Raw genomic sequence first — 27,028 nt, forward strand, 5'->3', positions numbered from 1 at the left:
CTTCACTTCCCTTCTACATACCGCACATGTACATTTTACATTAAAAAGAAAAGGTTTTACAACACCAACATAAGACACTAATAAGCCAATGGTTATAAAAATTGTGATCTTTATTTAAACCCAAGCTACAATGTCACAGTACAACACAGTAACAGGGAAATTACCGGCTTGAAAATTCAACTTTCGCTTTCTTAAGGGATAAGAGGAAGTAAGTCCTCATCTTTCTGTAATAATGTAATTCAGCAGATTACACCAATGTATTGTGTACCAAACTACACACAAATGAACAACGAGAATACACAAAAATCAAAGACTTGCTCTAAGAAGCCTGACTGTAATAAAGAAAGAGAAAAAAAAAAACATTTGTAGAAAATATCAAAATAACAAATTACTAAAAGGTCCGAACGCCTCAACATAAAAATTTCCAAACATCGCAGTTAAATGTGTTCAATAGAAATATTACAGGGTGTGCTGTTCTGGACTGGCTCCACATGATTCTGGCAGAGCTATCTACAAAACACGTTGAGAGCGGTGCGTCGACCCTCAGCCGTACATGTCCTCGCGGTCTGCGTTGTAGATCTCGCCCTCCTGCAGCGAGGCAAAGTTTAGGAAGTGTGAGGGCCGGTGGACTTCGTGGTAGAACTCCTTGGGGTTGGCCAGCTGCAGGTCGTACTTCATGTTGGGGTCATGGCGCACGCCTGTAGCCAAGAAGAGTTGACAAAAAAAAAAAAGTTGACATTTAAATGTCAAATCGAGACAGCTGCTTGTGGCAAATTTTGAGCCGAGGCATAAAAAATAAAATCAATTCAACAGACATGGGGACACAGTGGAAAAATCAATGTTTGGCACCGATTTCTCACAGATGATAAAGCACTGACACAGATTCAAAGTCTGTTACAAAACACAACAATTCAACTTATCCAATAAAATAAAAGTGAATCTTATAACAGCAGAAAAAGTAAGGCTACTGACCCATGAAGTTGTAGTTCCAGGAGACTTGTCCAGGCACCATGAAGAAGCCCAGGAAGCGGTCAGAGAGCAGCATCTGCACTCTCTCATAGTGAGATGGTAGGTAACCTTTAGGGTTGTTGCCCTTGTCCGTGTTCTGCCGACCCCATTCGTACCCGCTGGGTGTCAGCTTGTAGGCGGTGAGTGTGCATGAGCCTGGGGTGAAGCTGAAAAACACATTTAAGATGCATTTAAAACACATTCTGTCATCGTTTGTGGTTTAACACGTTCTCACAACAGACCTTTGATACCTTTTGGTACCTGCAAGTGCGTTTCCTGACTAAGTTAAAAATAAAGATGCAATCAATATCAATAGATAAGCAAAGTAACTTAAAGTCTAAATCAAAGTGTTTATTATATATTTATTGTGTGCAGAGGGAGTCACAAGTAGGACCACTGCATCCAGTATGCACATGTACCTGCAAGTGATGATGATGGTCTTTTCTCCGTCCCAAGAGGGGTTGTCGGCCATGATCTTGGCATGGGTGGTGACGTCCTGTGGTGACAGCTGTGGAGACTCATTAGGTTGTGTGTGGATCCAGCCAAGGGGCTCCATTTCCTGTGTGAGGAGAAAGGGAAAACAAAATGTATGTTGTTACAAAGTAGCCTGTATAACTCACTAGTTTATCACAAACTAGTAAAAATTAGCTTGAAGAGTCTCAGCGTGAGCGTCTTACTTTAAGGTATTCATGACCAGGCAGCTGGTTGGGCAGGTGGACAGTCTGGTGTGTGCCCCACTGAGGCACCATGACGATACAACGGATCTCCTTCACCTGGGGGTTGTCTGGAGGGCTGGTGCCGTACAGGTAGCCTGCAATCTGAACAACATAGCATTGTCAGCAAACATAGGAACGGGCTTGTGTGTCGTCGTCTTTGCAAACGCCTGATAAAGCATCCCCAGAATGAGTGTCATGTCACAGGTTGTTGAAGTTATGTGCATGATTATGGACACATACCTGTGCTCGCAGATCTGAGATGCAGATGAACTTCTTGAGGACATTTTTGGGCAGGATGTAGGTGTATCCTGTTTCCTTGATGTCATCAGATGAGACGTAGATGTGGTTCGTTCGGAGGTGGAGGTTGGCAGCAGATATGGCCCTAATGGAAAAAAGTGACCAAAATTATATAAATGTTGTTTAATGATTGTCTTATATCCATCTCTGACAAAAAAAAAAAAAATCAAGTTGCCTGCATACCTGACTCTCCATTCAGTCTTGGAGGAGAATGTCTGGGTCTCATAGTTGGAGGTTGTGGAGGTGATGATTTCATCTCCGTGCTTGTTGACAGTGCGGGTCTGCGTGGCTGTGAGCTGCGACTGCTCTTTGGTCTGCTTCTCAATCTCGGCAATTTGCTGACGCTGTTGTGATGGAGCGGAGATCTCCATACCCAGGATGATGTCACGGATCTCAGACTGAGTCAGTGAAGCAACGTTCACGCTGGAGGAAGAGAAAGGAAGCAGGGGCTATTAAATGCATGTTTGGTTTTAGACTGCTCTACAGAGTTACATTGAATGGAAAAACAATGTCCCACATAAACTTCCAAAAGCTGCTGCAACCGGAAAACTGGAAGAACACTCACTTGTTCTTTTTGCCATAATCTGCCAGAATCAGATCCTTGAGTTGCACTTCCACCTTGATCCACTCCTCATCAGTGAGCGTGGGCCAGATGTGATGGGGCTCTGTGATGGTTGTTTTGTCAGGTTTCAGGATGACCTTGGCACGGTCGTTGTTGACGTGCAGCGCTCTGAGGATCAGGATCAATCTGGAAAAGGCCTAGAGATAGAGCAGACAAACAGACACCAACTATTTAAACAAGGGAATACGTTAATGTCACCAAAATAAATCTATACTGTTGAACTTTTTTTGTCAGCTTGGATCAGGTCAGACAAACAAAGAGATGGCTGTCATGTACTTTGATTTTGGGGAGAGACTCACTGTGTAAGATGAGATGGTCTTGAGCCAGTCATCATAGAGGTTGAAGAGCACCATCTGTGGCTCTGTGGCCTTCAGGATCAGATCTCCAAACTTCTCCACCTTCAGACAGGCCTGGAAGGGCAGCTGCAACTCTGAGCCCTTGATCACAATGTTGGGGAAGTCGAGCAAGTGGACCTGTGCAGGGAGAGGGATGGCATTACAACTGGAAAAGCTTTGTGGTTTCAACTTTCAAATGATCCTTCAAGGTCTTTATTCGAGCAGTTTTGTTTTGCTGGTCTCACCTCCAGAGGGTCCAACATGCCCTTCCTGGTGACGATGATCTGCTTCGGCTGCTCTTCCACCGGCAGTGAACGAATCAGGGCAGCCACTTCTTCAGCTGTTTTCCATTTAGCCAGCTACAGAGATAAATCAGTCGAAGTCAGATTTCGTAAATTATTCACTTGAAATTTTAAATAATTCGGTCAAATAAACACAATAGCAATCAGAGGGGGAAAAACAACATGAGCCAGGCTGTGTAAATACAAGAGTTATGTTTGAGTATCACTGTACCTGTCCGAGACGTTTCTGTCCAGCCCACACGGACGTGTGGATGATCTTGAGGAAGAGCTGGCCAGTCCTGGGGTTGAAGATGAAAATGGCTCCATTGATGGGCTTCGTGGTCAAGTTACCCTCAAAGGTCTGTTGAGAAAGGAAAGAATACATGTCACTAAATCCAAATACCACATTCTAATGTAAGTGCAACACATCCAGATATCTCATTTACACATCACTAATGGTGCATTGTTACAACAGCTTAATCCCCTCACCTTGTGGATGGTGACTCTGTAGACGTTCGTGTCGTCCACAAACCAGATGATCTGGTTGGAGAAGAGTTCACCGTAGTTCTGTGAGGACAGGTACGGCTCAGTGGGCTCAGAGGAGTAAAGTTGCAGACCTTTGCGGATGCGCTCCCTGAGCACATACAGGGCAGGGTTGGCCTTCATGATCTTGGCCATGGCCTGCTGGATCAGAGGTTTGCTTCCAGGGAACCAGTTGCCATAAGCGCTACAGAAGAAAAAAAAACAGAGTTTAGAACAATTTAGATTTTTGTAGTAGGGTTTTTTCCCTCTAACTAAGACTGAAGGAAAACAATTAATCAGACTCTTATGTTGATATGCTACCTAGGCGGCTAGTGTGAAGACTTTGTAGGACGATGCTGAACATAGTTGCTGTCATAAACAAGTAGATGCCAAAATCCGAGCAATGCTGTCAAGCCTTCGCCTGACAAGTTTCTAGTCTTGTTTTTTTTGGCACACACAAAGCATGAGTCTCATGAAATCAAAGCCACTGTTTGACAGATTATAAAAGAGACACTTTAAAGAACGTATTATAACTTAATTATCTAAATGTAACTGGAAGGTGACTGCAAAACAGATGAAATCTCATTATTGCTATCTTAAAAAGCCAAATAAACCTCAACACTAATTTATAATAACATTGAACAATTGCCTGTGTAACTGATCGTGTCTTATTCCTTTATAACAGTCCTGACCTGTGGAGGTTGTAGGCCAGGTCGATGGCAATGAGCACCCCGGTGGGGGAGGGGTAGATACTCATGTTGTCCGTGGTGTAGTCAAGGAACTTGGCTCTGGCGTAGCGCTCAATGTCGTGAGAATCGTAGTCGCCCCAGCGGAGCTGAATGTCAATCCAGTACTTCTGTGTAGTGGTGCTGTCCATCACGTCTCTGTAGGGCGAGGTCAACATTTCAATTCAGACACACTTTCATTACGACAGGTTATGGTGTAACCTTTGACATCATGAGTCAGCAATAACAATCATACTTTGAGTCAGCGAGCAGAGATGGTCGAGAGACATTCCACTTGTATGATGCAAAGAGGAGGATGTCAGCGCAGGAGGAGTTCATCTTGTACGACTTCCTGGGGTGGATGGTCTCCTTCTGCACCGTCTCGATCTCCAGAGCATCCAGCTCCTGATCAAACACCTGAACACCAAAAACAGAGATATTAGATGGAATATAAGCAATATAAGAGGCTTCAAATCATTCTTAAAATCCCTGTACTACAGAGTTAAATGTAGCACAAATGAGCAGGACCTACCTGACAGAGATCCATGACGATGCTCTCATGAATCTTCTGCCACAAGTGAGCTCTGAAGATCTGAATGAGGGAGATCTTCAGCGTGGGGATCTTGCCGTGCATGAAGATTCCAGTCAAATCGAGCTGTACTTGGAAACCCACATACACCTAGAGATAAAAAGAGGATAAACACCGTAAGTCAGTCTGGACAAGAAAAGCGAGGACAACAACAAACGACCCACAACAACTGGTTCTACTCACGTTTGCTCTGTTGATGGTGGGCGACCACCAAAGTGTGAAACGTCGGTTGGGGATCTGGTTGAGACCAGATCTCTGGGCATTGGTCAGCTTCTTCCATTTCATGGACTCCTCAAAGCCACTGGCCTTTTCCCTGTAGCGCAGAAAGAGAACGGGAAATTAGAAACAGAACAGAAAGTATTGGCATCTCTGGTTTCTTTGGGTGTTTTCCCAAATGCATTGTTATCACTTTTCGTGTCAAAGAGTTCTCACCAGAAGAGACCCTCCCAGGTGGGGAAATAAGTGCCTTTGAAGAGCGTGTGCTCCAGGATGCCCTCTACTCCACCCAGAGCCTGGATCATGTCTGTGCGATAGTTGTTCAGGTTCCACAGTTTACCGTCGTGTCTCTGGTGGGTCCACCAGAATGGATTCTGCTTCAACACCTGCATTCAGTCAAGACAAAGACACCATCAATCAATGTTTGATGCTAAATGTAAAATACAATGTGGATGTAGTGAACTCACTTTATCTGTACATTCATACAGAATGAGATTCTCCTTCATACCTGATACTGTTTGAAATCAGTCCTGACTCTCCAGCCTTTGTCATAAGCCAGAGTGTGTCTGTCCTTCTGGAAAAGTGTGTTGATACGGGGGATTCCTCTGTCCCAGGAGTCCTCCAAATCCTCCAGAGTCAAACGCCTGGAAGAAAGAAAACACATGTCTATCACTCATTGTTTTGTCTAGATTAAGCTCACGCAATATATGTGTTATATCAGTGTAGAAGAGAATCAAGCTGTTGAGGTCTCTTATTCAGATCAGTACCTGTTCTGGGCGATGGCCTCCTGTCTCTTGAGGGCGTACTCGGCCCAGACCCTCTGAGAGTCAATGAACTCGCTCTCCCACGGCTGAATGTAACGATACAAGTTAGGAATGAGCTGATCTTCTTCATGGCTCATTCCAGACCTGAAGTGGGTGATGCCCACATCTGTCTGCTTGGACCACCTGGTGAAGAGAGAGACCGTTTAGTTTGCATCACAGTTGGGAGGTGAATCTGACACATGTCTGAACAATGACTTACCGCAGGTCTGACTGTGGGATAAGCACGTGGCCCATGGACAACATGCCGAGGCCGCCCAGCTCTTTGGGAGTGTAGAAGACCACCGGAGGGAAGCGGCTAGGCATTTTGGAGTTGAGGCCGATCTTGATACGGGTCTGGATCTTGTTCTCACACTTCACCAGCAGATCTAGGAGCTCCTGTGTGTTGACCACAGCCTCACGGAAGTACGTCATCAGGCCGATCAGAGCCGTGTTCCATTTGTTCACGATCTAGATGTAAAAACAAGACATGCTGAGATATTACGACGTTGTAAATGTTGCTTTGATTCTCTCAGTTATCCTGCTGTTAATACACTAGTTTATGAAAAAAAAAAAAAAAGATGCGTGCCAACCTTTGTGAATGTGGTGGATCCAGAGGCCATCAGGATCTGACGCACTCTGTTGTGGAAGCGCTGCATTGATTCATCATCCACACGCAGGAAACACTGCGCTGTCCTCTCTTTGGTTACCTGTATAAGTAAATATGACAAGTGAGCTTCAAAGCCAATTTAAAAAGAAGAAAAAAGGGGAGTCTGAACAGCACAAACGTCTGGTTGACACCTGCTGCTTATTCCTCACCTCATTCTGCAGGTTCCAGACTCCGTCCTTGTGGGTAAACTCCTCATAGCTGGTGCGGCACTTGGGGAGGATGCGGCACTCAAAGCCACACATGTTGAAGAGCAGGTTGGGGTTGTCTTTGCTGTAGACTGACACAAAGCTGTTTTCCCATTGGACTGTGGTCACAGATCTTGGAAGTCGGTTCTTGATGTCCCAGAACACTGCACGTCCACTGGGAAGATTAGAGTTAGATAAATTAAGCCCATGTGTTTCAAACCCGACAGTAATCTGATTTAAAAATTTTAATGATGGAACCGGAATGAGAGGAATGAGATCTGTAATAAACCAGAACAAAAGGCTGGAGGAGAAACTCACAGGTTGACATCGTGCTTCATCAGTCTCATGCGGGCGTCACGGGGCCAGCACTTCTTGTTGTTGTAACCCACGATGTTTTCATTGTTGGGGTCTGGGTGCTCTGTCAGATACCTCTGAATCAGGTCCCTGGCCTCGTCAGCAGAGAACCTGGAGGACACATGAAAGATTCATTAAGTATTTTGTTTATTTGCAGTTTATTTGGCAGATAAGTCAGAAAAATAATGTATCTGTTTGATGATTGTAATTCCACCTGAAGAAGATGTGGATGCGGTCGATGTAGCGGCAGTACAGTCGGATTGGGTGGGCGCTCTCCGTGGCGGTGTCCTGGAAACTGAGGAAGTCATTGGGCATCTGAGGCGGGCCGGCCATCTCACTGGCGCGGTGCAGGCCGAGCACCAGCAGGTCCATCACCAGGCCGTAATACTGCACGATGAACGAGGCAAACTGCAGCCCCCTGATGATGCCGTAAGAGTTGGTGTGGTTCATGTCCTACGTGGTAGAAACAAGAGACAAAAATGAACATTTAAGTTTAGATTTAGCTCAAATACGGAAAGAACTGAGTTATACACTATCCCTAAGATACAGGAGTAACTCTGAGTGCATTTACCTTGTAGTTGATGACCACATTGTTCTTGGCCGTCATGTAATCAGCGATGTTGTGATCGACGATAAGACGCAGCAGCCTGTTGAGCAGCGTCAGATCAATCTTCTCATACATCTTCTCATAGCGAGACTCCAGCATCACATTACACTCTCCCTCTGCCGTCTCCCACACGTCCTGCAAGTTGTTGATGCCTGAGGAGAATGAACGCACAGCTTAGAACCTTATAATAAAGTTGGCTACACAAAAAATCTTTCTAAATATAACCAGCATGACTCGAGCCTGACCTTGGCACCACTTGTAGACAAGCAGTGGTGGTGGTTCGGTATCGGCGGGCTTGATCCAGGGTGGGAAGAGGCGTCTCTTGTCTGCTTCGTACCACAGGTACTGGTCCAGGTAGGCGTCAGTGATCTTCTCAAGGGGCTCCACATCGTACACCGGCACCAGGTGGCTGTACAAGTCCATGAACTCGATGCCCACCTTCAAAAGAAGAAAATGTTCTGAGACTGAGCGAGGACTAAAGAAATAATCAATAAGACAAGAACGACTGAATTTCTGTGAAATTTCATTCAACTGCAAATGAAATTTAGCAAGTATCTGAATTCCTTGATCCTGACCTCTTTGAACGCTCTCTGTGTGAGCAGGTGACGCTTGATCCTGGAAAGAGCCTCGTGAGGGTTGTCATAGGCCTGCTCTATCAGTCCCAGCTCTTCTCTCTGACTCTGGTTCAGACGAGACTTCACACTAGGAGACAAAGAAAACAACAACTTAAACACACATAAAAACAAATACTCAGGCAGTTGTGTTGCACGTTTTGAATAAGCATTTGCTGAAGAAGTTGGTCATGTTCCAAGTTTACCTGTATGCCTCTTTGAGCCTCTCCAGAGCCAGGATGAGCAGCTTGGTGTCGTGCTTGTAGGACAGTGGAGGGAACGGGATGGGAGAGAATCGCCGACTCTCCAGCCAGTGCACGGTGGTTGTGTAGATGGCGACGGCCTCTTCTGCCGTGATGTAGGGGCCGTCCTGTAGGAAGAATGTACACACTTCAAAATTACAGCAAAAATGAAGACTGAATATAAAAATAGATTGGCAATTATCTTTATCTATTACCATACTAAGTTGAAATTAAAAAAACAGATGAACAAATCCGATATCTGAACAGTGAGGAGCCAACTGAAACTGCAGCCAGCAATTATAAAACCACTATTCATTTTAATATCCCTCCAGTTCTTACGCACAGGCAAGCAAACCAATGCAAGTGCGCCTTTGTAAGAGGGATTCCTTCAAAACTTGAATTACACTGAATGTAATGTGTTTCATATCTATTTTTTTTGGATCCCTCCTGATCTATGCATCTAGTTTATGAGTCTTACCTTCAGGTAGTTGTGCTGTCTCTCCTGCTCAGCTTTCAGGTACAGACGAGTCAGTCTACCCAGGTTCTTCTTGCACACGGTCTTGTCCACGGTCGCTCCACGACGAATTCGCTCACGGTTGTAGTGCGCTGTGTTGGTCCACCAGTCAGCTTTGGCCTTCACATATCGCAGGATCATGTTCTCAATGGGTGTCGGGAGGCCAGGTACCTGAAATGATGGAGGGGGAAATGATAAGTATTTGAATCACTCTTTCACAACTTACAAACCCTCCCAGCGCTCAGTCACAGTCAAAGTGATTCCCGTGATGCACTGACCTTCCATGGGATGTTGGCTTTCCAGCACCTCCAGGACTCACTGAGGTGCTGCAGGATGGTTCTGGCCTTGTTCTGTTTGATACCCTCAGGCATCATATCCAAGATGTCATGCATCACAGCAGCACGCAACTCCAAGTCAAAGTGAGACTCCACGCGCTGTTTGGTCACAGTCTTGGCCACTCCCTTCGAGTGACGTCCTATGAGGGCAAGGGAACGGAGCATCTGCTGCTTAAACTGTCACCATTATTCAAGACAAGTGATGGCTTGGTTCACACCATTGGTTACTTAAACATGGAATTACATGTGCTTACCTTCAAACTGCCTGGCTAGCAGATTCCCCAGCCACCTCTCCAAGAGGGGAGTGATGCCCCTCATGAAGAACAGCCACACTCTCCAGCCAGGACCCCAGAACCCACAACCTGGACCTTTGCCCACAGGACCCTGATCAAACACAAAGAAAACACAATTAAAGTCTATGGTGAAAAATCTAATTGTTATCTTACAGCTTTTTTTGTAGTTGGCAGGAAAATGGCAGATCTTCGGTTCAAACAATGTGCATTTACTCACAGTGTTGAACCGGTAGTAGATGAGATGTTTCAGGTCTTTGCACATCCTGATTTGTCTCATCAGCTTGTACTTGTAGCGGTACATGCCAGTCAGCTGACCCACGTGAGCGAAGATGTACTGGAGACCATCAGACAACTACAACACAGAGACAAAGCACTGGGATTAGACAAGTATGAAATCTGTGACTGGATAACCAACCTCCAACTGTATGATTAAACGTTTCAAGCCCCTAGCCCTTTGAATCTAATCCTTCCACTCCTAAACTCAATATAATACTGTCTGGAGAGTAAAGTTCCTGAAACTGAACTCACAAATGCAAATAAATAATGCAGGTAACTGGCTAGTCTTCAGCTGAGGAGAGACACACTGTGCATAATTAAAAATGAACTAACCTGGAAAGCGTCAACGTTTCCCAGTCTGTACTGCACGTGACTGTCCACCACCAGTTTGCTGAGACGCAGCACTTCTCTGCACAAATGGAAGGCATTACCGAATCTGGACTTCTTTCTCTCCTGGAGGACACAAACAAGAAGGCAGTTGTAGTTAAGTTCTAGTTAACATAGTCAAGAGTGTTCTTTCAAAGTACTTTTTGTGAATGAAAGAATAAATTTAAATTCACATTCTTTTCACTTATTTTTGCATGATCCAGGCTCATGGGATGTACTTTGTGGTCAGATGTTCAGGTCAGTTGAGGGTTTTTCGTAGGTATTGAGGTCTACGTGATGAGCAGTTGGTTGTAGCCCTGTCTGCAAACCTGCAGGCCGACCTCCACCCAGTCCAGCTTGGTGGACTGGAAGAACTTTGTGGCCTTAAAGGAGCGGAACAGATACCTGAAAGACAACAAAGGGAAATACTCTTAAGTTAATGAGGGTCTTTGAATATAAAAACAAGCCACCATGAAATAAGAATGTGTGTAATGGTGCTCACCTCTTCTTCTGGGCTTTGGGTGGTCTGTGTTTAAGAGCGTTGAGGACATAGTACTTCAGCAGTTTCTGGTATGACACTCGAACTTTCACTGGCTGGCCTGCAGGGCAGTGCTCGCGATACCTGTAGAATTTTTTTAACATTTAGTATTCAAGTAAGTAGTGAAAGTTTGTCTTGTTCTAACATTTTTGGGATTTGCTCACCAGTTCTTGATCAGAGGGATATCAATGGCACGCCTTGTACGGCCAGATCGGAGGTTGAAGGGTCTCGGTGCCCAGAGCAGCGCAATGCCATTGGCTGTGTGGTCTGTGTAGAGTGGGGTCTCTTTGAGGAAGGGCTCCACATACTCGGGAAGCTCAAACTCCTCATCATCCTCAGGCAGAGGCTCCTGACTCTGTGTGAAGGTAAGAAATAGAAAGGGAGTTACTTACAAATAAAATGTGACTCTAAATACTGAAGAAGTAGAAGGAGTATCTGAATGGTGAAGACTATACTGCAGCTGCAGTCAGTAATAAGACAAAAAGTCACCATTCAATTTAATATCCCTCCAGTTCTTACGCACAGGCAAGCAGACCAATGCAAGTGCGCCTTTGTAAGAGGACTTCTTTAAAAACTTAACTTTGCACTTTGTTATTTTTGAATCAGGTAATTATTTCCTGCCAGAATAACATCCGACACTTACCTTGACAGAATGTCTGTGTGAAATGGGGTTGATCAGCGGGTCAAAGTAGAACGCTGGAAGATCTGGATCCTCCGTCTTGATAAACACTACATTTGGTGTATGGTACCTGAAAAAAACAAAGATTTAAAGAGTCATTAGGAAAGATGATGTAGCAAATTAATGAGAAATGCATAATGAGGTATTTTGTATTAATGTTAAGGAATCTTCATTGATTCATTTACCAGGTGAGGTGGACATGGTGTGGCAAGTTGTTGTACAGATAGGGGAATGCAATCTTGTACTCTGTCCTGATGGGCTGTCTGATGATGATTTTGTTGATGTCATTGAACTCATTCCAGTCTTCATCCCTGCAGGAGAAACAGAATTGTCACTTAAGAGACATGTTAAACGGCATCTACTTTGTGTTTAATAACAGCAAACTATTAAAGCAAAATGAAAAGCCTAAAAAATAAATCAGCTGACATTCACAAGCATGCAAGTGGAATTTAAACCAAACATCTTCCAAATTAAATTGACAGTGGAAAGTATGTATGTCTATGATTTCCAACTGGTGTGAAGGACATACTGGAGGTTGATGTCTCGGACCAATGGCTCAAACTTTGGTCCCCCAGGAATTGCCATGTTCAAGGCCTTGGAAGTGAAGAAGGCCTTGAGGTCAAACAGGTAGAAGTAGTTGAAATCCACTAAATCTGTCAGCAGCTGATTGGCCAGACGGTAAAGTGTGGACATCATGGGCAGTGTGAACTGCCAGCGACGATAGGTGGTGCCATTCACAAACCTGTGCAGAACAAAATGTTTGTTTGAGTTTTCACACAGAAAGTAAGTATTAAAAAAGGAATCTATTAATGTACACATTGGTGCTTACTTGGCAGTGTCTTTGAGGGGCTGATGTTCATAGAGCCACTCCACAACTGAACTATCTTCCTCAGGATCAAGCTCCATCTGGATGGCCTCCAGGGGTTCCACATCAAGGATGTTGTCAGCATAGTCTAGTGGCGGTTCCTCATCATCAAATGGTGGGAAGCGCATGCGCTTGAAATGCCGACGATCACGCTTCTCACGACGCATCATGATCCACATGGTACTGAGATGAAACAGAGAGACACCAATGACTGACTAATATTCAAAGAAATGTACATGCACAGTGCACTACATTTTTTATTTCTCATGTTTACCAAAAGACTGGGACACTAGATGGTCTCTTACCCCCACTGAGCAATGTAGACTGGCTCTATGACCCAAGGGATTTCATTCACAAAGGAAATAGCTCCGGTGATGTGGTAGAGTACGGGCACATCTCTGATCTGTTCCCAAGGCATAGGCATGTTCTCCAGCAGCTTCAGCACTGCATGGGGCATGTACTTGAGGGCACTGTTTAAAAAAAGACACAAAGCTGAGTCAAGGCAACAGGGGAATAATTTAAATCAGGTAATGTAACGACGTGTCTAAGACAAATCACTAGCTTTTATTAAGATTTTAAAATAGTTCGGACTCATTCTTACCCAAGGTAAACCCTCTTGTCATGGCGAAACTTCCTGTTGGTCATGTCTCCATGGTCCCTGATGATCTTGCGGACATGCTCGGGCGGCATGTCTTCCTTCTGAGCATCCACAAAGCCAAACTTTCTCTTCTCTGAGTAGCGCTTTGCCTGCAGCTGCTGCCATTTTCTTGCTGTAGAAGTGCAAGACATTTAATAACCACATCTGTCGATCTGTGGGGTTACCCTTTATTTGGGAATGACGCCATGAAAATAAAGACCAACATACCTTTCTCTTGTAGTTTTTCCTCAGACATGTAGTCTGGGACCGGTGCAGGTGGAGGGGGTACACCTGGTGGCAGACTCCCCGGAACCCCCCTGAAGGGAAAGGTAGCTGCCATGGCGCCTCGCTATTCAAAACAGAAACAAAGACTTACAATCCCGACCTTAAATAGTTGACGTTTGACACGATACGGTAAAAAACTCCGAGAAGTTCTGTAACAGGTTACAATATTAACAGTTTAGAAGAAAATCTCCATTATATGAGCACACAGATTCTGTGGCTGGCACCGAAGAGTTTAGTTTTATTAGCTAAGAAAATAAGTTAAATACACATCCTCTACAAACACTGCAGGCTTCTGTCGCGCTGCAAATTATTGAGGAGAGGATTATTATTTTGGTTGTTTTGTTTACTTGGCAGTTATGGCACATTGACTTGTATAACTGTTATATCACTAGCTAGCTAGCTAGCTAAATTAGCTTAACATGGCTTCCTGAACGGCGGAAACCATTGACACAAACCTTTACATCTCCACACATTTACTGGCAAGTATAGGCTTGCAATATTAACTTAAACTACTGTTAATAGTTTGCTATTGCACATTAAACACCAACTTCACGGTGCAACACATTGGTAGACTATGGGACTCTCAGGTCTTTGATTAGGCCAAGCATGGAGGAGGAAGCTAAATGCTAAAGTTAGCACGGCACTGAACGAATGTATAAAAGCACAAAACGAAAATGCATGTAACGCCACGTACCTTCGCTACCCGCACTCACAGAGAAGCTCCTTTACGTTGAATTGTTATCCACACGCGAACAGCTACCACAACATTTCTCTCGTTTTGTCCCTTTTTACCGCCTCAGTGTTGTGTTGATTCTTCTTCACACGAAACACGACGGACAACGGCGGCCACACGATGGACGCACTACAGTGGGAATCACAGACGACACTTACGCCGGATATAAGCGGCTCTTCCACAGACGTGAATCAGACTCTACGTAGAAACGCTGCGCAAACGTAGATCAAGCGCAATTCTGTGAATACCCGGATGTACCAGCTTCCGTCGCACTACTGTCCCCTGCAGTGTCGGAGTGGCGCCTTCAAGATTAGTTATTGTCATTTTTCATTGAGTGTCTGCGAAAAGGGCCGATTCTAGAGTTTGTGTAAAACTAATTTGTCATAAAGATATCATTTGGTTTAAAAAATAATGAAAGGAAACTGCATTTAAATGAGAAGATGAGGTAGGAACAATAAGTACAAAACAAACTTCTTCATCTCAGCTTTTAGTCATTAACTGTTTACTGACTTCATAGTACGCTAACAGATGAGGGATTTTTTCATGCATAGAAAAGTCCAATTGTTTCACTCCTCCTATGATGTCCTGGCTGATCCCGAAACCCTTATCTGTGTGGTGTCTTTCATTATCAGAGCACATTTATTATACAGAGGTAAGTGCGTGGTGGTGCACTGCCCAACTTAACATGACAAATAAATGATTAAACCCTTTGCACCTACAATATAAACGCGTGTCAGTCTTCGCGTTGAGTTAAAATATGAAACATAAAAAAAAACACAATGGTAACTTTTAAAGAAACATATCTTTGTTAGTTTTGTACATATCTCTATGTAGTCTGTGGTTTTATACTACAAAATTCTGCGCTCCTAATTTGTGCGCAATGACGCTTTTATTCTGAAGATAAATGTACCGGAAGAGGGGCGAATGTGACCTGAATGCAACTTTTCATTCACCACTAACCAGTGTTCACCCCTGATACCGTGTGGAAACACTGCTTTTCGTGTGTTTGTACCATTGCTTTGAACGTCTTTCTGGCGAAATGGCGACAAGTGACGACGTGCGGGAAAACGTGAAGGTAGTTTATTGCTGAATGCGGAGCAGCCACCGCTCAACTACGAGTTTGTGGAGATGTTAAAAGCTGCTCTGACATTACATAATAGTTTCTCAACCAGAGTTGAGAGAGAATGAAAGTTGTGTTTTTTTTGTCTAATCTCAGACATAATGAGGAAGTGCTTTGAAGACAGTTAAAGCAAAAGTTCTTCACAAATAGTTTGACACGAAATTAAATGTGTTCCTCATGTTTCATGCTCCTTCAATTCAATTGTGAAAACAGGCTGTTGTGAGTAGTATGTAGCCTATTTTTTGTTACATTTCTTTGTGAAAAATAAAATTAAAACTTACAGCAGCCTGTAAAGGAACACTTTTAAGTGTGACAGCATGAGTTAAGACTGTGTGTTTTCTGTTCCGTCTGTGCAGCAGTACTATGGCAAACGAATGGAGACATCCAGTGATTTGCAGACGAGTGCATCCTCCTGCAGTATGCCCCGCTCGGTGCCAAGAAGCGTCACAGAAGCTCTGAGCCTGGTTCACCCCGAGGTGACCAAAAGGTACAGCTGTCTCCCGTGACTCATGTTTACATTGACTTTTGAGTATTCGGATGTAACTTTTGAGTAGATTCGGATGTAAATACAGGTAAGGGCCGTCTGACGTCACCTCCGATGGTGCCGGTGAGATAGCTGCAGGGTCTTCAGCTGGGAGCCACCCTTCATTGACGTTTCACTCCGTTAATCCCAGTACATCTCACGTTGCAGGCTGCAGGCTTGGGTTTGGGGCATTGCAGAGTTGGCAGTTTACCTCAGAGACATGCCGTCGACGCAAGCTCGGAGTGGGGTGGGTGTCGTGGGTGGCCTCAATGAGGAAGCTTAACCTTGCTTGAGGAGTCTTCCACACGTGGGCCCATTTGATGGTCCTGTCAAATTCTCCCTGCGCTTAAAAAGCAGAGAAATCTTTCAAGATCTGGCAGCATTTTAAAGATCAAAGATTTAAAGGTCAAAGCAACCAACAAACAACTGTGCATGTAAGTAACTGACATAACCCCAAACTGGAGAAAACCAGATGAAACTCTTGCACGTCGTTCAAACATTCTGTAATTTATAGGAGAAATAATATGTAGAATAAATATTTTTACGAACGCGATTCAACACACAGGGCAGAAAACCATTAACATGTTAAGAAGGATACATTTAAATCTGTCAAACCGTTGTGTGAACATAACCCAGTGACATCTTTAACATCTGGAAACTTTTCCCTTAATCTGTAGTAGCTTTTAATTACCGATATTTTTTCTCCAGATTCTTCGGCTGCGGCCTTCCGTTTCCAGCGAAGCTCGAAGGCTGCAGGGTCCTGGACCTCGGCAGCGGCTCCGGCAGAGACTGCTTCGCCTTCAGTAAACTCGTTGGGCCGAGCGGACACGTGACTGGGATAGACATGACGACGGAGCTGGTACTTACACACGAAACTTACGCACAACTTCACTCGACCCCTGTACTTTCTCATACGGATTAAGCTCCTATTCATTTAGATCACAGTGTCTCGTCAGTACGTGGAGTATCATCAGAAGAAGTTTGGCTACGAGAAACCCAACGTCAGCTTCGTCCAGGGTTACATGGAGAAGCTCGGGGAAGCCGGCATACAGAGTGACTCAATCGATGTCGTGCTGTGGGTTGAAGCTGTAGCTGAGATACATGAGCCGGTTATAAAAATATGTGACAGGTAGTTAAATAGTTTTTCCTCTCAAATCTGTCCAGATCCAACTGTGTCATCTGCTTGTGTCCTGATAAAAGAGCAGTGCTGCAGCAAGCCTACAATGTCCTAAAGGTTCGTCTGAAGAATGAGAATAATAATTTAAAAAAAAAACGCTGCGCGGAAGTAAAATGTCTTGTGTTCATATTCTCATCTCTTCCTTGTTTCATGCAGGAGGGAGGCGAGCTTTACTTCAGCGACATGTACGCCAGCAGCGTCATCCCCGACCACCTGAAGCAAGACCCGGTCCTTTGGGGTAAAGCAAAGCGACATTATCTTCTTAACTGAGTAGAATAAAAGCTGAGTACATAGCACATAACGTCCTCTCTTGTCTGGCTGAGGTGAGGGAATGGGAGGCTCTCTGTTCTGGCGAGACCTCATCTCGCTGGCCCAAGACATCGGCTTCAGCACGCCGCTCCTCGTCTCAGCCAGCCTCATCGTGGTCCACAACAGTGAGCTCAAAGCAAAAGCAGGTAAAAAATAAAAAGAAATATCCCTCCGTAGACAACAAAGTGAACAGTGTTTTTTTTTACTGAATATCTGAGCGAGCTTTTCCATTTTACAGGGGACATCAGCTACGTTTCAGGCACTTACAGGCTCTTCAAGCCGCCCAAAAGTCCAGTGGCGACAAAAGCAACCGTGACCTACAAAGGAACCGTGGCAGACTTCCCAGATCAGCTGAAGTTTGATTCCTCCCACTGTTTCAAGGTCGTCACTCAGGCTAAGGCTCAGTTGCTTTGTCAGTATTTACACTGCAACGTGTATTAAATGGTAAGAAGAAGCCTGACGTGAAGATGTTTGGGTTTACTCCGCAGAAAGACGAGGCCGTGGAGGTGGACGCGGAGATGGCAACAATCCTCCAGAGTTCCCGTTTCAATTCAGATTTCGAAATCCAGATGCTGGATAAACAGCCCTGCTGCGAGTCAGCTCCACAGGTAGCCGATATCCTGAGTTTATAAACGCTCTAATCCTGAAAGGAATTAACTGCTGACCCTATTGACAAATCAAACACAACATTTGAAATAGGCGGCATCAGAAGTGTGTAAAACAAGCTGTTGGCTTGGCAGCTGTACAGCCTAAGTTCTGATATTTTCACGTGTCCACTTGAGTTAGTGACCATTGATCTTCTTTGTTTTTTCTCAGTACTGCCACCTCAACCCGTTTCTCCTGGCCGACAAGCTGGGATCCTCTGTGAAGCAATGCTCCAAAACAGGCAAATAAAGAGGCAGCTGCATCCAGAAAAAAAAATGGTTTTGAAGATAACTGAAAAACCTTTTAAAATTAAATGTTGATATTAATTCACATTACAGGTTAATTCAGCACAGCACAGATTGCATTACTAAAAGCAAAGCTAAATCGAAAGTGTCACTAGAGCATCTTTTCTGGTTCAGTGTCCGGTGTGATGCCCGACTCAGCTTTTTATGCTTTACTTTAACTACTGCAACTACAATTTTTTTTTTTTCTGTTTGGCAGCACCTTCCCCTTTTCTGCTGTTTTCTTTTAGGTTTGACTGTTCAGTTTTGTAAAGTAAAAAATTAAATATTGATTAATACATTTTATTAGATAATCTCAGACATGTTCATAGTCAACAGTGATATTCTGTAACAATATAATGAATAACAGTGTTCACTTCTCATTAAGATGTCTTTTTGTGAAGAATGAAATGAATCTTTCTCTGCAGAACTGTCACCTCAAATGCAACATCATTACCTATCAAATGAATGTGAAACATACATGAAATAGAAAATACATGATTCTGCCATCGTTTGTGAAGCAAAAACCTGATCTCTGTACTAGCAGCCAACATGACGGAAAGTAGACTGTGCTTCTCAAAGGAAGATTTTAATGTATCATTAAAACTTAATAAATGCCCTGACACATAAATACAACTGTCAAATGCCTACACCATGAATGTTCAACAGGGAGTTACTGCATTTTGAATGCAAAATGATAACAGTGATGTATATTTATAAATAGCACTAGGTAGCGTTTAATATACACATATAGTAGGTAGGGTTGTCCCTACTCAATCTCTCAGTCTGGGGGTCCTTGGTCTAAAAATCGTAGAAGGCCCCTGGTCTAAATTAATAAAATAAAACTGAATGCAAGGAATCTCTGCACACAAGGAATGGTTTATTGAAGGGAGTGTAACAGAAACACAGGATGACAACCTCAAATATGATAAAATATAAATGTAAATGTGTTGAAATTCCCAATAGACAAGTTTTATACCTGAGTATAACATCACAAAGCGTCTAGACCTATTGTAAGTAGCTATGAGATGTTTTAAAATGACACAGTGTCACTCTGTAAAGAGTAAATAATAAGTTATAGCCCTGCTGTAAATATGAACGGACAAAGGCATTTAGACATTACAGTACAAATGGAACAAAAGAAAATAAATGTTTATCACTGTATTTGGTGTGCGTTATAGTTTAGTTTTTAAAATATCTTACTCATAATTATAATGTGGAAAGATGCATGAGTTTTGAAATTAAAAAAGATAAAGTAGCATGTAAAATATATATATATTTTACTAACATTTAAATTGTTTTCAAGTCTTTAAACTTTAAGTGTCTATCACACTTTTAGTGGTGATATCTACTTCTGATATGTAACAGAAGTCACATGTCAACAATCCTCTTTGTGGGGGATCAGGTTATGTAGCGCGCACAAAAGCAAATACTATGGTAACACTTAATCAACACCAAAGGACCAGTCTGACTGGCTCGCAGCAGACCTGCGGCAGTAAATTGTGCAATTGAGTTTGGCACTATTAGATAAAGAGGGAGAGAAAACAACGAAGAGAGAGGCGACCTCCTTCCTCGGTGAGAGGCGTCGCTCCTGGATACAGCGGGAACCCGGTTACATCTGCAGCCAGCTCAAGTCATCAGCTCTGCACAGATTAGGAGGGAAGAGAGTAAACATTCAGTGTCTTAACCCGTGATTTGGGTATGATGTTTACACAGAACGTATATCATTTATTTCCTTTTAGTGTTTATGTGACTATTATCTACATTTTTAATTTGTTAATTTGCGGTGCATGTTTACTGTTGCATCTTTAATATCCTGCAAGTCTCCATCAATGTCCACCACCTGGCATAAACTAATAGTTAAATAATAGTTAAAGGGGCTATAAACACTATTTTTAAATGTTATATTTACCAGTTTTTACCCGTTCTGGTCCATCACTTATAACTCTGTCACATGCAGCTTGTTTCAGTGAACCAGCCATGCAAATTGACGCAGAGTTGGCATTTTGGCGACTGACATATTGCTCTTATTGAAACGCAGGTTGACTATACTGAATGAGAGGGTGGAGCTGGAGTGGAGCAAGGGTCAGATCTGACTCAGCAACTTTTAGCTGTTCACTGTGCCTCAAAACACACTTTGTTTTATCACCTGTTTTACTGTAAGTGTGACCTGAATGCACAAAGAAGCAGAAATGCCTTGAGTATCCACCTCATTTGGATCATACAGGCCACATTGGAACTGGTATTAGAAGGGTGTAAACACATCTTCTTTTTTTGTTATATGTGGTTATAAGTGGAAAAACGATACCGGTGAAGCTTCAAAAGTTCAAACTGAACCCGCTGTTTTTACGACTGAAGTCATGTTGTGCGTTTAATGTGTATATAAATTTAGTTATCAAATCAAGTACAAAGTTCAGCTTGAATAAACATGGTTGCTACTCACTGAGCCTGTGCCTTTGTTATGATCTGGCCAGCTGCCATCAGCTCAGCCAGGCGAGCCACAGCGGGATCAAACATCATGCTGGCCGCAGCCACGACCACCTCATCCCTTTTAACAAAAGACAAAAAAAAAAAAAAAAAACACAGAAGTTTAACACAAATGGCAAGAAGTCACGTTCAGCTGTATGAGGAGGAATTACTTCGCAGCGCCTCACTTTATGTAGAAGGCCAGAAATTTCCTTTCTTCCACTTTGCCTTTGAAAATGATCTCGGTGTATCCGTCCCCATAGCCTAGGAAGAATAAAAAGAAACAGAGATTCAGTGCAACCCAGGGTTATATATATATAAATATATATGTGTCACTTTCTCAGGAAATACTCCACCTGCGTATCGGATACTCTTCCCAAGCAGCACGGTCCAGAAGAAAGGCACAGATTCAAATCTGGTTGGTTTCTTCAGCATGTTGAGGGCTGCTACTCTTCCTGGTTCCAAAAAAAAAACAACAAAAAAACAAGAATGCTTAAAATGTTTATGTAACTGTCTTCACAAAAACAAATCAGTTTTTTAATCATCAAGCCTTTTACCTTGAGCTTGTGACATTTGCCAGTGACCAATGTTGACCCTCTGGTCACCGCGGATGGTCAGAGGGAAGGAGGTGATGTCTCCAGCACTAAAAATATCTGGTATATTGGTCCTCATGAACTGATACAAGAGAGTTTATAGCAAGAGTCTCAATATTAGACATTCAGTGTACAGTACTTGCACAGCAATTCAGTATATATAAAAAAAGTATATATAAAACAAAAACAAGCCCATTAAATCAACTATATCCATCAGTCTAGCCTAATCTGTGTATGTAGTAATGTTAAGCTTTATGTATATGCTTTGTTGGCTATGTCAATAGAGGTGATTACAGTTTGGGTGAGCGCGCTCTATTGACTTTGTTACCTTATCAACAATCACAGCTTTCTTTGAATCCACTTCAACCTCACTTCCTGACAACAGGTCTGAATTGGGGATTACACCTGAAAAACAAATGTTTTTGTTTAATTATTGCAGAACTGTACCATCTGATCTGATTTATTTTGTTAAATTAAAAATGACGGATATAGTAGAGCAACAGCATCGACAAACGATCTTCAAAACCTCTCAAATCTCTGATCTGCATTCTGTGATATCTGTGATATAAAAGGGTGCATCCCAACATCTCGAGACACAACAATAAATTATTAGAGTTGTCAAGATCAACATGATTATAACCAAATACCTTTTGATGCCACAAATATTTTTGATGTGCAATTAAGGCACGTTCGTCCTAAGATTTCAAAGATTTCAATGCGTGATATAAATCATTAACAGCTCAACATGTTTCACAAATCAGCAGAACTGAACAAATCGCTTTGGGAAATCAGGAAACAATGCAGCCTTAACAAAGCCAAAACAAACCTCCTTGAGCAGTAATCGTCCTTTAAACTTCAAATTTATTGTTGATGCGAGCTGTGTGACCGCCGGAGCACTTTGAGTTTTAAAGACCACTTGCTATCCAAGCCAGACGGATCACGCTCAGTTATTCTGGAGAATATTCTGCAAATTTGTTTAAACATTTCAATCAACTGGCAGCCCAGAAAATTACCAATTCCAGCAATCACCACATCAACTTCCAGGACTGTGCCACTCTTCAGCACTGCGCCCTTCACCTGAAAGAAATAAAGACCAGATTAAAGGACCGACAGCAGAATTAACTTCAGAAGTAACATGTAACATTAACATTATTCAACTGAAATCACTGCAGGAAAATCACAGCTTTAATGGTAGAAAGTAATGTTCATGTTGGGTCACTGTCATTATTTTTTTTTTCTGCTATAATAAGTAAAGATTACTGCCACAAGTTGTTTTAATAATAGAGTAAAATGCTACCTTGCCGTTCTCCCCTCTGATCTCAGTGACTCCATCCTTCATGTAGAACTTCACATTTTGTTCTTCCAGCATCTTAAAAGAAAAAAATAAGTTTAAGTTTATTTTTTTTAAAATTAAAACTCAAGAAATCCCTTTTGCACAATTGCTGTCAAAACCTTACTTGCATGCACATGTTGCCAATCTCCGGCCCCAGAGAGCGCTCATAAGGGTAGCTGGAGTTACCAACCACAGCCACACTGGCGGCTTTGTCCGATAAGTAGGAGGCCACCTCCATACCTGCAGGAAAGTGGTTGCAAGATCTTATTTAAAACTGAGAAAAGAGAGGATCATTTCATCCAAACAAAACAAAACAAGAAGATAACCTATGAAGGACGCTCCAATAACGGCAACTTTCTTGCCGAGGCAGGAGCTGTGGATCTCTTTGGCGTCTTCGTAACTCTGCAGCAACTTCACTCCCTTCAGGTCTGATCCAGGACAGCTGAGAGGCCGAGCTCTGTTGAAAAAAAAAAAAAAAGATTATGTTGCTGTTATCTAAACTCAACAGTTCCACTGATCTCAAACCTGATGCTTTTCAGTTTGCTTTTGTTGAGGATCAAGATGAACTCGCCTGCAGCCCGTGGAGATAAGGAGCTGGTCATACCGCTGCACAGCGCCGTCGTTCATCTTCACCGTCTTATCAGTCGGGTTTACTGACATCACCTGCAACACAACACAACATACAGAATGACATTTCTTCTGCAAAGCACACGTTTGCTGCAGAGAGGATCGGGTTTGGCAAGGCAGACTATTTTCGAGGCATACTTTCTATCTTGTCGCATCATGGAAAAGCAGTGGTTTATTAATGACGGCTGCTTCCCAATGCTTTTGTCTCTCACCTCTTTCTGCGTCCGCACTTCTATCCCATACTGTTGATAGAAGTCACTGGAGCGGAGGAGGATGCTGCTGCTGTCCACATTCAGAGCCTGGAAGAGGTCATGAAATTTACTAAAAAACAGCAAACACTGAACTACTCATTCAGCAGAGTACAGTCGTTTGTTCTTACCTTGCTCAGTTTGGGCTTGTCAAACGGAGCCAGGGTGTCTTTGGTGATAATAATAATCTGACCCTGGTAGCAATTTTGTCGCAGCATCTCAGCACAAACCAGAGAAGCGGGGCCTAAAAAAAAAAAGAAATATATATATATATATTCAGGGTGGGTTTTTTTTCTGTCTGAGATTTAAGAAATAAAGTAGAGTTTAACCACATCTGGTGCGTATTATATCAAGTCCTTACCTCCTCCTACGAGCACAATAGTGTGTTTGACGCCTGGTTCCATCTTACACATCTCCTTCACTCGCTTGGTCGACTGCAGAGACTGATGAAACAAAAACACAAAGGAGTTTTTTTTTTTTTGTTAAGTTACTTATTAAACACAAAAAACGTGATCATTTTAAGCGTCTTTTACTTTTGTTTCTTACTTTTCTGTTGATGGAAACATACACCTTGCCATCCTCAACTTTGACCTGTAAATTTGAACAAAATTAATGATCATTTCTCTAGCTGCTGTCCACCTTCAAAGCCTGAAAGAGGAATTTATTAATGTTATTAACAAACACTGAAAGAAAAAAAAAAAAGCTCTAATTCTAAATAAAGGAACTGTTCTGAAAGCTTCAGGAAGTTCCCTGAACAACAGACAGCAGAAAAATGGTGAAATACATTGAGGTTGACTGCAAATTTTAAATTAAACACTTCATTTGCTTGATTAACTAAACCGCTGCATAGGTGTGAGACAATATCTACTCTGAATGTCACATGTAGAAGTTCTGTTACACTTTTGTTTGAATGTTTATGAGCTTAAATGTAATGTTCACAGTAAAAAGAAATAAGTGCAACCTAATCTTATATAGATAGGAGAAGATCTATCTCTTGGATTTATTATCCTATACTATTTAGATTTTTTTTTTACCTTGTAGCTGGGCAGAGAGTCCAGACCTGGATACTCTTCAATATCTCCAGTTTTCACATTGAAGCAAGCTCCATGAAAAGGACACCTCACTCTGTCACCGACTAGTGCTCCTGGAAATGAATTAATTCAGATATGTTCAAGTACATAGAAACAAATGTTGATAGCTATATTTACATACATACATATAGTGAGTGAAAGAATCTGGAGACAAATTAGGGCTGTACCTTTAACCAGAGGTGCGTTGTAATGAGAGCACTGACTTCCAACAGCGCTGTACTGACCCTGTGTACGGACCAACAGCACCTTCTGATCCTCCACAGTCACCTCTTTCATCCTATTATAGTCACAAAACACAAAGTGAGAGATGTAGAACAACATAGCAATAACACAGAGTCACAGATAACTAAACCAAAAACCCGGTCTTCCTCCAAAGGACCTGTGACTCACTGTCCATCTTTGAGGTCGTCCACTTGACACACCAGCCCAGTCACCTCCTCATCTGCTTCTTGGCACCGACTCATTCCTGCGAGACAAAAATCACGCGAACACTTGAATGAATCTGTTGTTGACTCTGTCTGTTTTATATCTACAAAAGAATTACACTTATTTTTGGCAGAAGGTTAAAGCAGCTGCACCCATTATTTAAACAACCTTTAAGGGTAAAATACAAAACAGATAAGAGTTTAAGTAGTTCAGTCGATACACAAGAGAAGGGACATGGAGTCCCGCACTAAATCTTAGTGTCATGAAGGTATATGGTAATATATGGTAATATGATATTCAGCATTATCTTGAAATACCTGAGAGAGTTGTTGATTAAGCTGTGTTTTCATTTTGGAGGCGGTGGTTTGTTGAACTATTGAAATGTGTTGCACCAACATTTTTTTTCCATTATTTTGACAACCCTATTGTAATCAGTGAGCTAAATAACAGAAACACTTTAGTGTTTGATTCAATACAGTTTCACAGCACTTCTAACTACTTCCTCCAAAACGACCACACGCCTGAATAACCACCTTTCTGACCATGGAAAGTGTTTTGGTGCAGGACTGTCACATTAGGAAGAATTCGTTTTCACATCACAAGTGTGTGTATTCTCGTAACTATGACGACAAAAAAAATGATTTCATAATATAATTTTTTTTTCACTATACAATTCTCAGTGTTGTTATATTTGTATATTTTATTATAACATTTTCCTGTTAAATTCGTTATTGTTTCTTGCAAATATTCTTGTCAAACTCCGCGCTACTATCCCATACGTAGGATAAATAAATATAACGTTTATGTGACAAAATATCCTATCGAGTGGATGTAAAGTAGCACATATTATCCATGTGTGCATTTCAAACATTAAACTACACTAATTAGACAAATATGTTTTCACCTGTTTTCTTGCACCTGAAGGTGAGAGAATCCGCTGCTCGGGCCGCTTCGGATTCCGCAGCGTTTTAAACAAGAACGAGCGCAGCGGAACCGGCCGCGTGACAGCCAGGCGGAGTCCCGTGCGTCGCGCGAGCTCCTATCACAGCCAACCGTAACCAAGGAAGGACTTCCGGGGTCAGAGGCACAGCTTTACACCCTGAAATCCACTGGGGGGAGATAATTCCCAGCTCCTGCAGGATGCACACACGCGCGCACCCACACACATACATTAGCACCAACAGCGATAATATAATCATTTGTCAGCTGTCCAGTTATTTATTAGACACTAATAAAATGTGGGAGGGTATAAAAAAAAATGGCTGTATTTCTACATTTTTCCTCCAATTTGTGGGAATATCCTTAAATTACAGCTAAAAAATAGTCTGAACTTCAAGTCATTATATAGGCTATTTGTGACTGGAATATGTTTTGTGAAAACTTGAAAATAGTAAAAACAAATCTGTCCGTGTCCAAAAACATATACGTTCAGTATTTCTGCTGATAAACCATACATTATAGACTGTAAGAATTATGTATTCTGTAATTTGAGTGATACAGAGTCTCGCCTTTTTAATGAAGTGACCCCTGAAGGTCACATCTTGAAGCAACAATTATAGCTGTGTCAGCCAGCAGACCGTGCTACCAGGTGTCACTTTACATCTGAAGTATTTTTCTTATTTGAGTCGAATTTGTTCAATTGTTAAATAAATCCTCCTCATTACCTGTCTTAGTCTGGAGTTTGATGCATTTCCAATCCTGACCTGGGTCTGCTTGAGTAATACAAGGAAACAGGAAGTCCACATGAACCACAATGACAGCATGAAGACACAAGGTACAGTGTGTTACAGCATGTTTTACACATCACAGCAAAATTATCACCACTTGTCCAGATGGTGGAGCTATAAGCTTATTATCCAAAAGATGACTTTCAGACTTCATCAGCTCT

General features: G+C 42.5%; 3 protein-coding genes across 4 annotated transcripts; 1 reads left to right on the plus strand and 2 right to left on the minus strand.

The window, feature by feature from the left end:
• Positions 1-92: 92 nt before the first annotated feature.
• Positions 93-14,435, minus strand: prpf8 (pre-mRNA processing factor 8). The gene is given in 43 exon segments (XM_047593950.1): positions 93-698; positions 973-1,175; positions 1,428-1,567; positions 1,686-1,826; positions 1,965-2,106; positions 2,205-2,444; positions 2,587-2,780; positions 2,943-3,116; positions 3,224-3,337; positions 3,492-3,620; positions 3,749-3,986; positions 4,474-4,665; positions 4,763-4,923; positions 5,039-5,185; positions 5,279-5,408; positions 5,528-5,697; positions 5,820-5,955; positions 6,079-6,258; positions 6,335-6,582; positions 6,705-6,821; positions 6,931-7,141; positions 7,285-7,431; positions 7,535-7,773; positions 7,892-8,079; positions 8,173-8,365; positions 8,503-8,629; positions 8,745-8,908; positions 9,259-9,465; positions 9,573-9,769; positions 9,884-10,013; positions 10,140-10,274; positions 10,532-10,724; positions 10,859-10,969; positions 11,067-11,186; positions 11,267-11,457; positions 11,746-11,851; positions 11,967-12,092; positions 12,311-12,523; positions 12,611-12,829; positions 12,952-13,116; positions 13,248-13,416; positions 13,512-13,632; positions 14,263-14,435. Coding segments are annotated over 42 exon segments (7,014 nt in total). The 5' UTR covers positions 13,624-13,632; positions 14,263-14,435; the 3' UTR covers positions 93-543.
• Positions 14,436-14,768: 333 nt separating this feature from the next.
• On the plus strand, positions 14,769-19,006 carry zgc:153372 (uncharacterized protein LOC767695 homolog). Of its 2 annotated transcripts, none has more exons than XM_047593948.1 (10): positions 14,769-14,953; positions 15,778-15,908; positions 16,653-16,803; positions 16,883-17,019; positions 17,109-17,178; positions 17,278-17,359; positions 17,445-17,576; positions 17,669-17,811; positions 17,919-18,038; positions 18,247-19,006. In XM_047593948.1, exons 1-10 carry the CDS (start codon positions 14,879-14,881, stop codon positions 18,322-18,324), a joined length of 1,119 nt encoding a protein of 372 aa, XP_047449904.1. In that variant the 5' UTR covers positions 14,769-14,878; the 3' UTR covers positions 18,325-19,006. The 2 variants fall into 2 exon arrangements, with proteins under 2 accessions (XP_047449904.1, XP_047449905.1); XM_047593949.1 differs by lacking the exon at positions 14,769-14,953 and adding an exon at positions 15,217-15,376.
• A 209-nt stretch (positions 19,007-19,215) lies between these two features.
• On the minus strand, positions 19,216-26,888 carry aifm4 (apoptosis inducing factor mitochondria associated 4). The gene is made up of 20 exons (XM_047593943.1): positions 26,805-26,888; positions 26,045-26,273; positions 25,105-25,180; positions 24,882-24,991; positions 24,658-24,767; positions 24,170-24,214; positions 23,985-24,066; positions 23,755-23,867; positions 23,588-23,674; positions 23,320-23,411; positions 23,075-23,205; positions 22,873-22,988; positions 22,713-22,784; positions 22,429-22,492; positions 21,744-21,820; positions 21,380-21,497; positions 21,179-21,277; positions 21,011-21,086; positions 20,800-20,904; positions 19,216-19,999 (listed from the first exon to the last, which is right to left on the minus strand). The coding sequence occupies exons 3-20, from the start codon at positions 25,176-25,178 to the stop codon at positions 19,969-19,971; spliced, it is 1,602 nt and encodes a 533-aa protein (XP_047449899.1). The 5' UTR covers positions 25,179-25,180; positions 26,045-26,273; positions 26,805-26,888; the 3' UTR covers positions 19,216-19,968.
• Positions 26,889-27,028: the final 140 nt, after the last annotated feature.

Source organism: Mugil cephalus, chromosome 9, assembly GCF_022458985.1.
Source record: "Mugil cephalus isolate CIBA_MC_2020 chromosome 9, CIBA_Mcephalus_1.1, whole genome shotgun sequence".
NCBI lineage: Eukaryota > Metazoa > Chordata > Actinopteri > Mugiliformes > Mugilidae > Mugil > Mugil cephalus.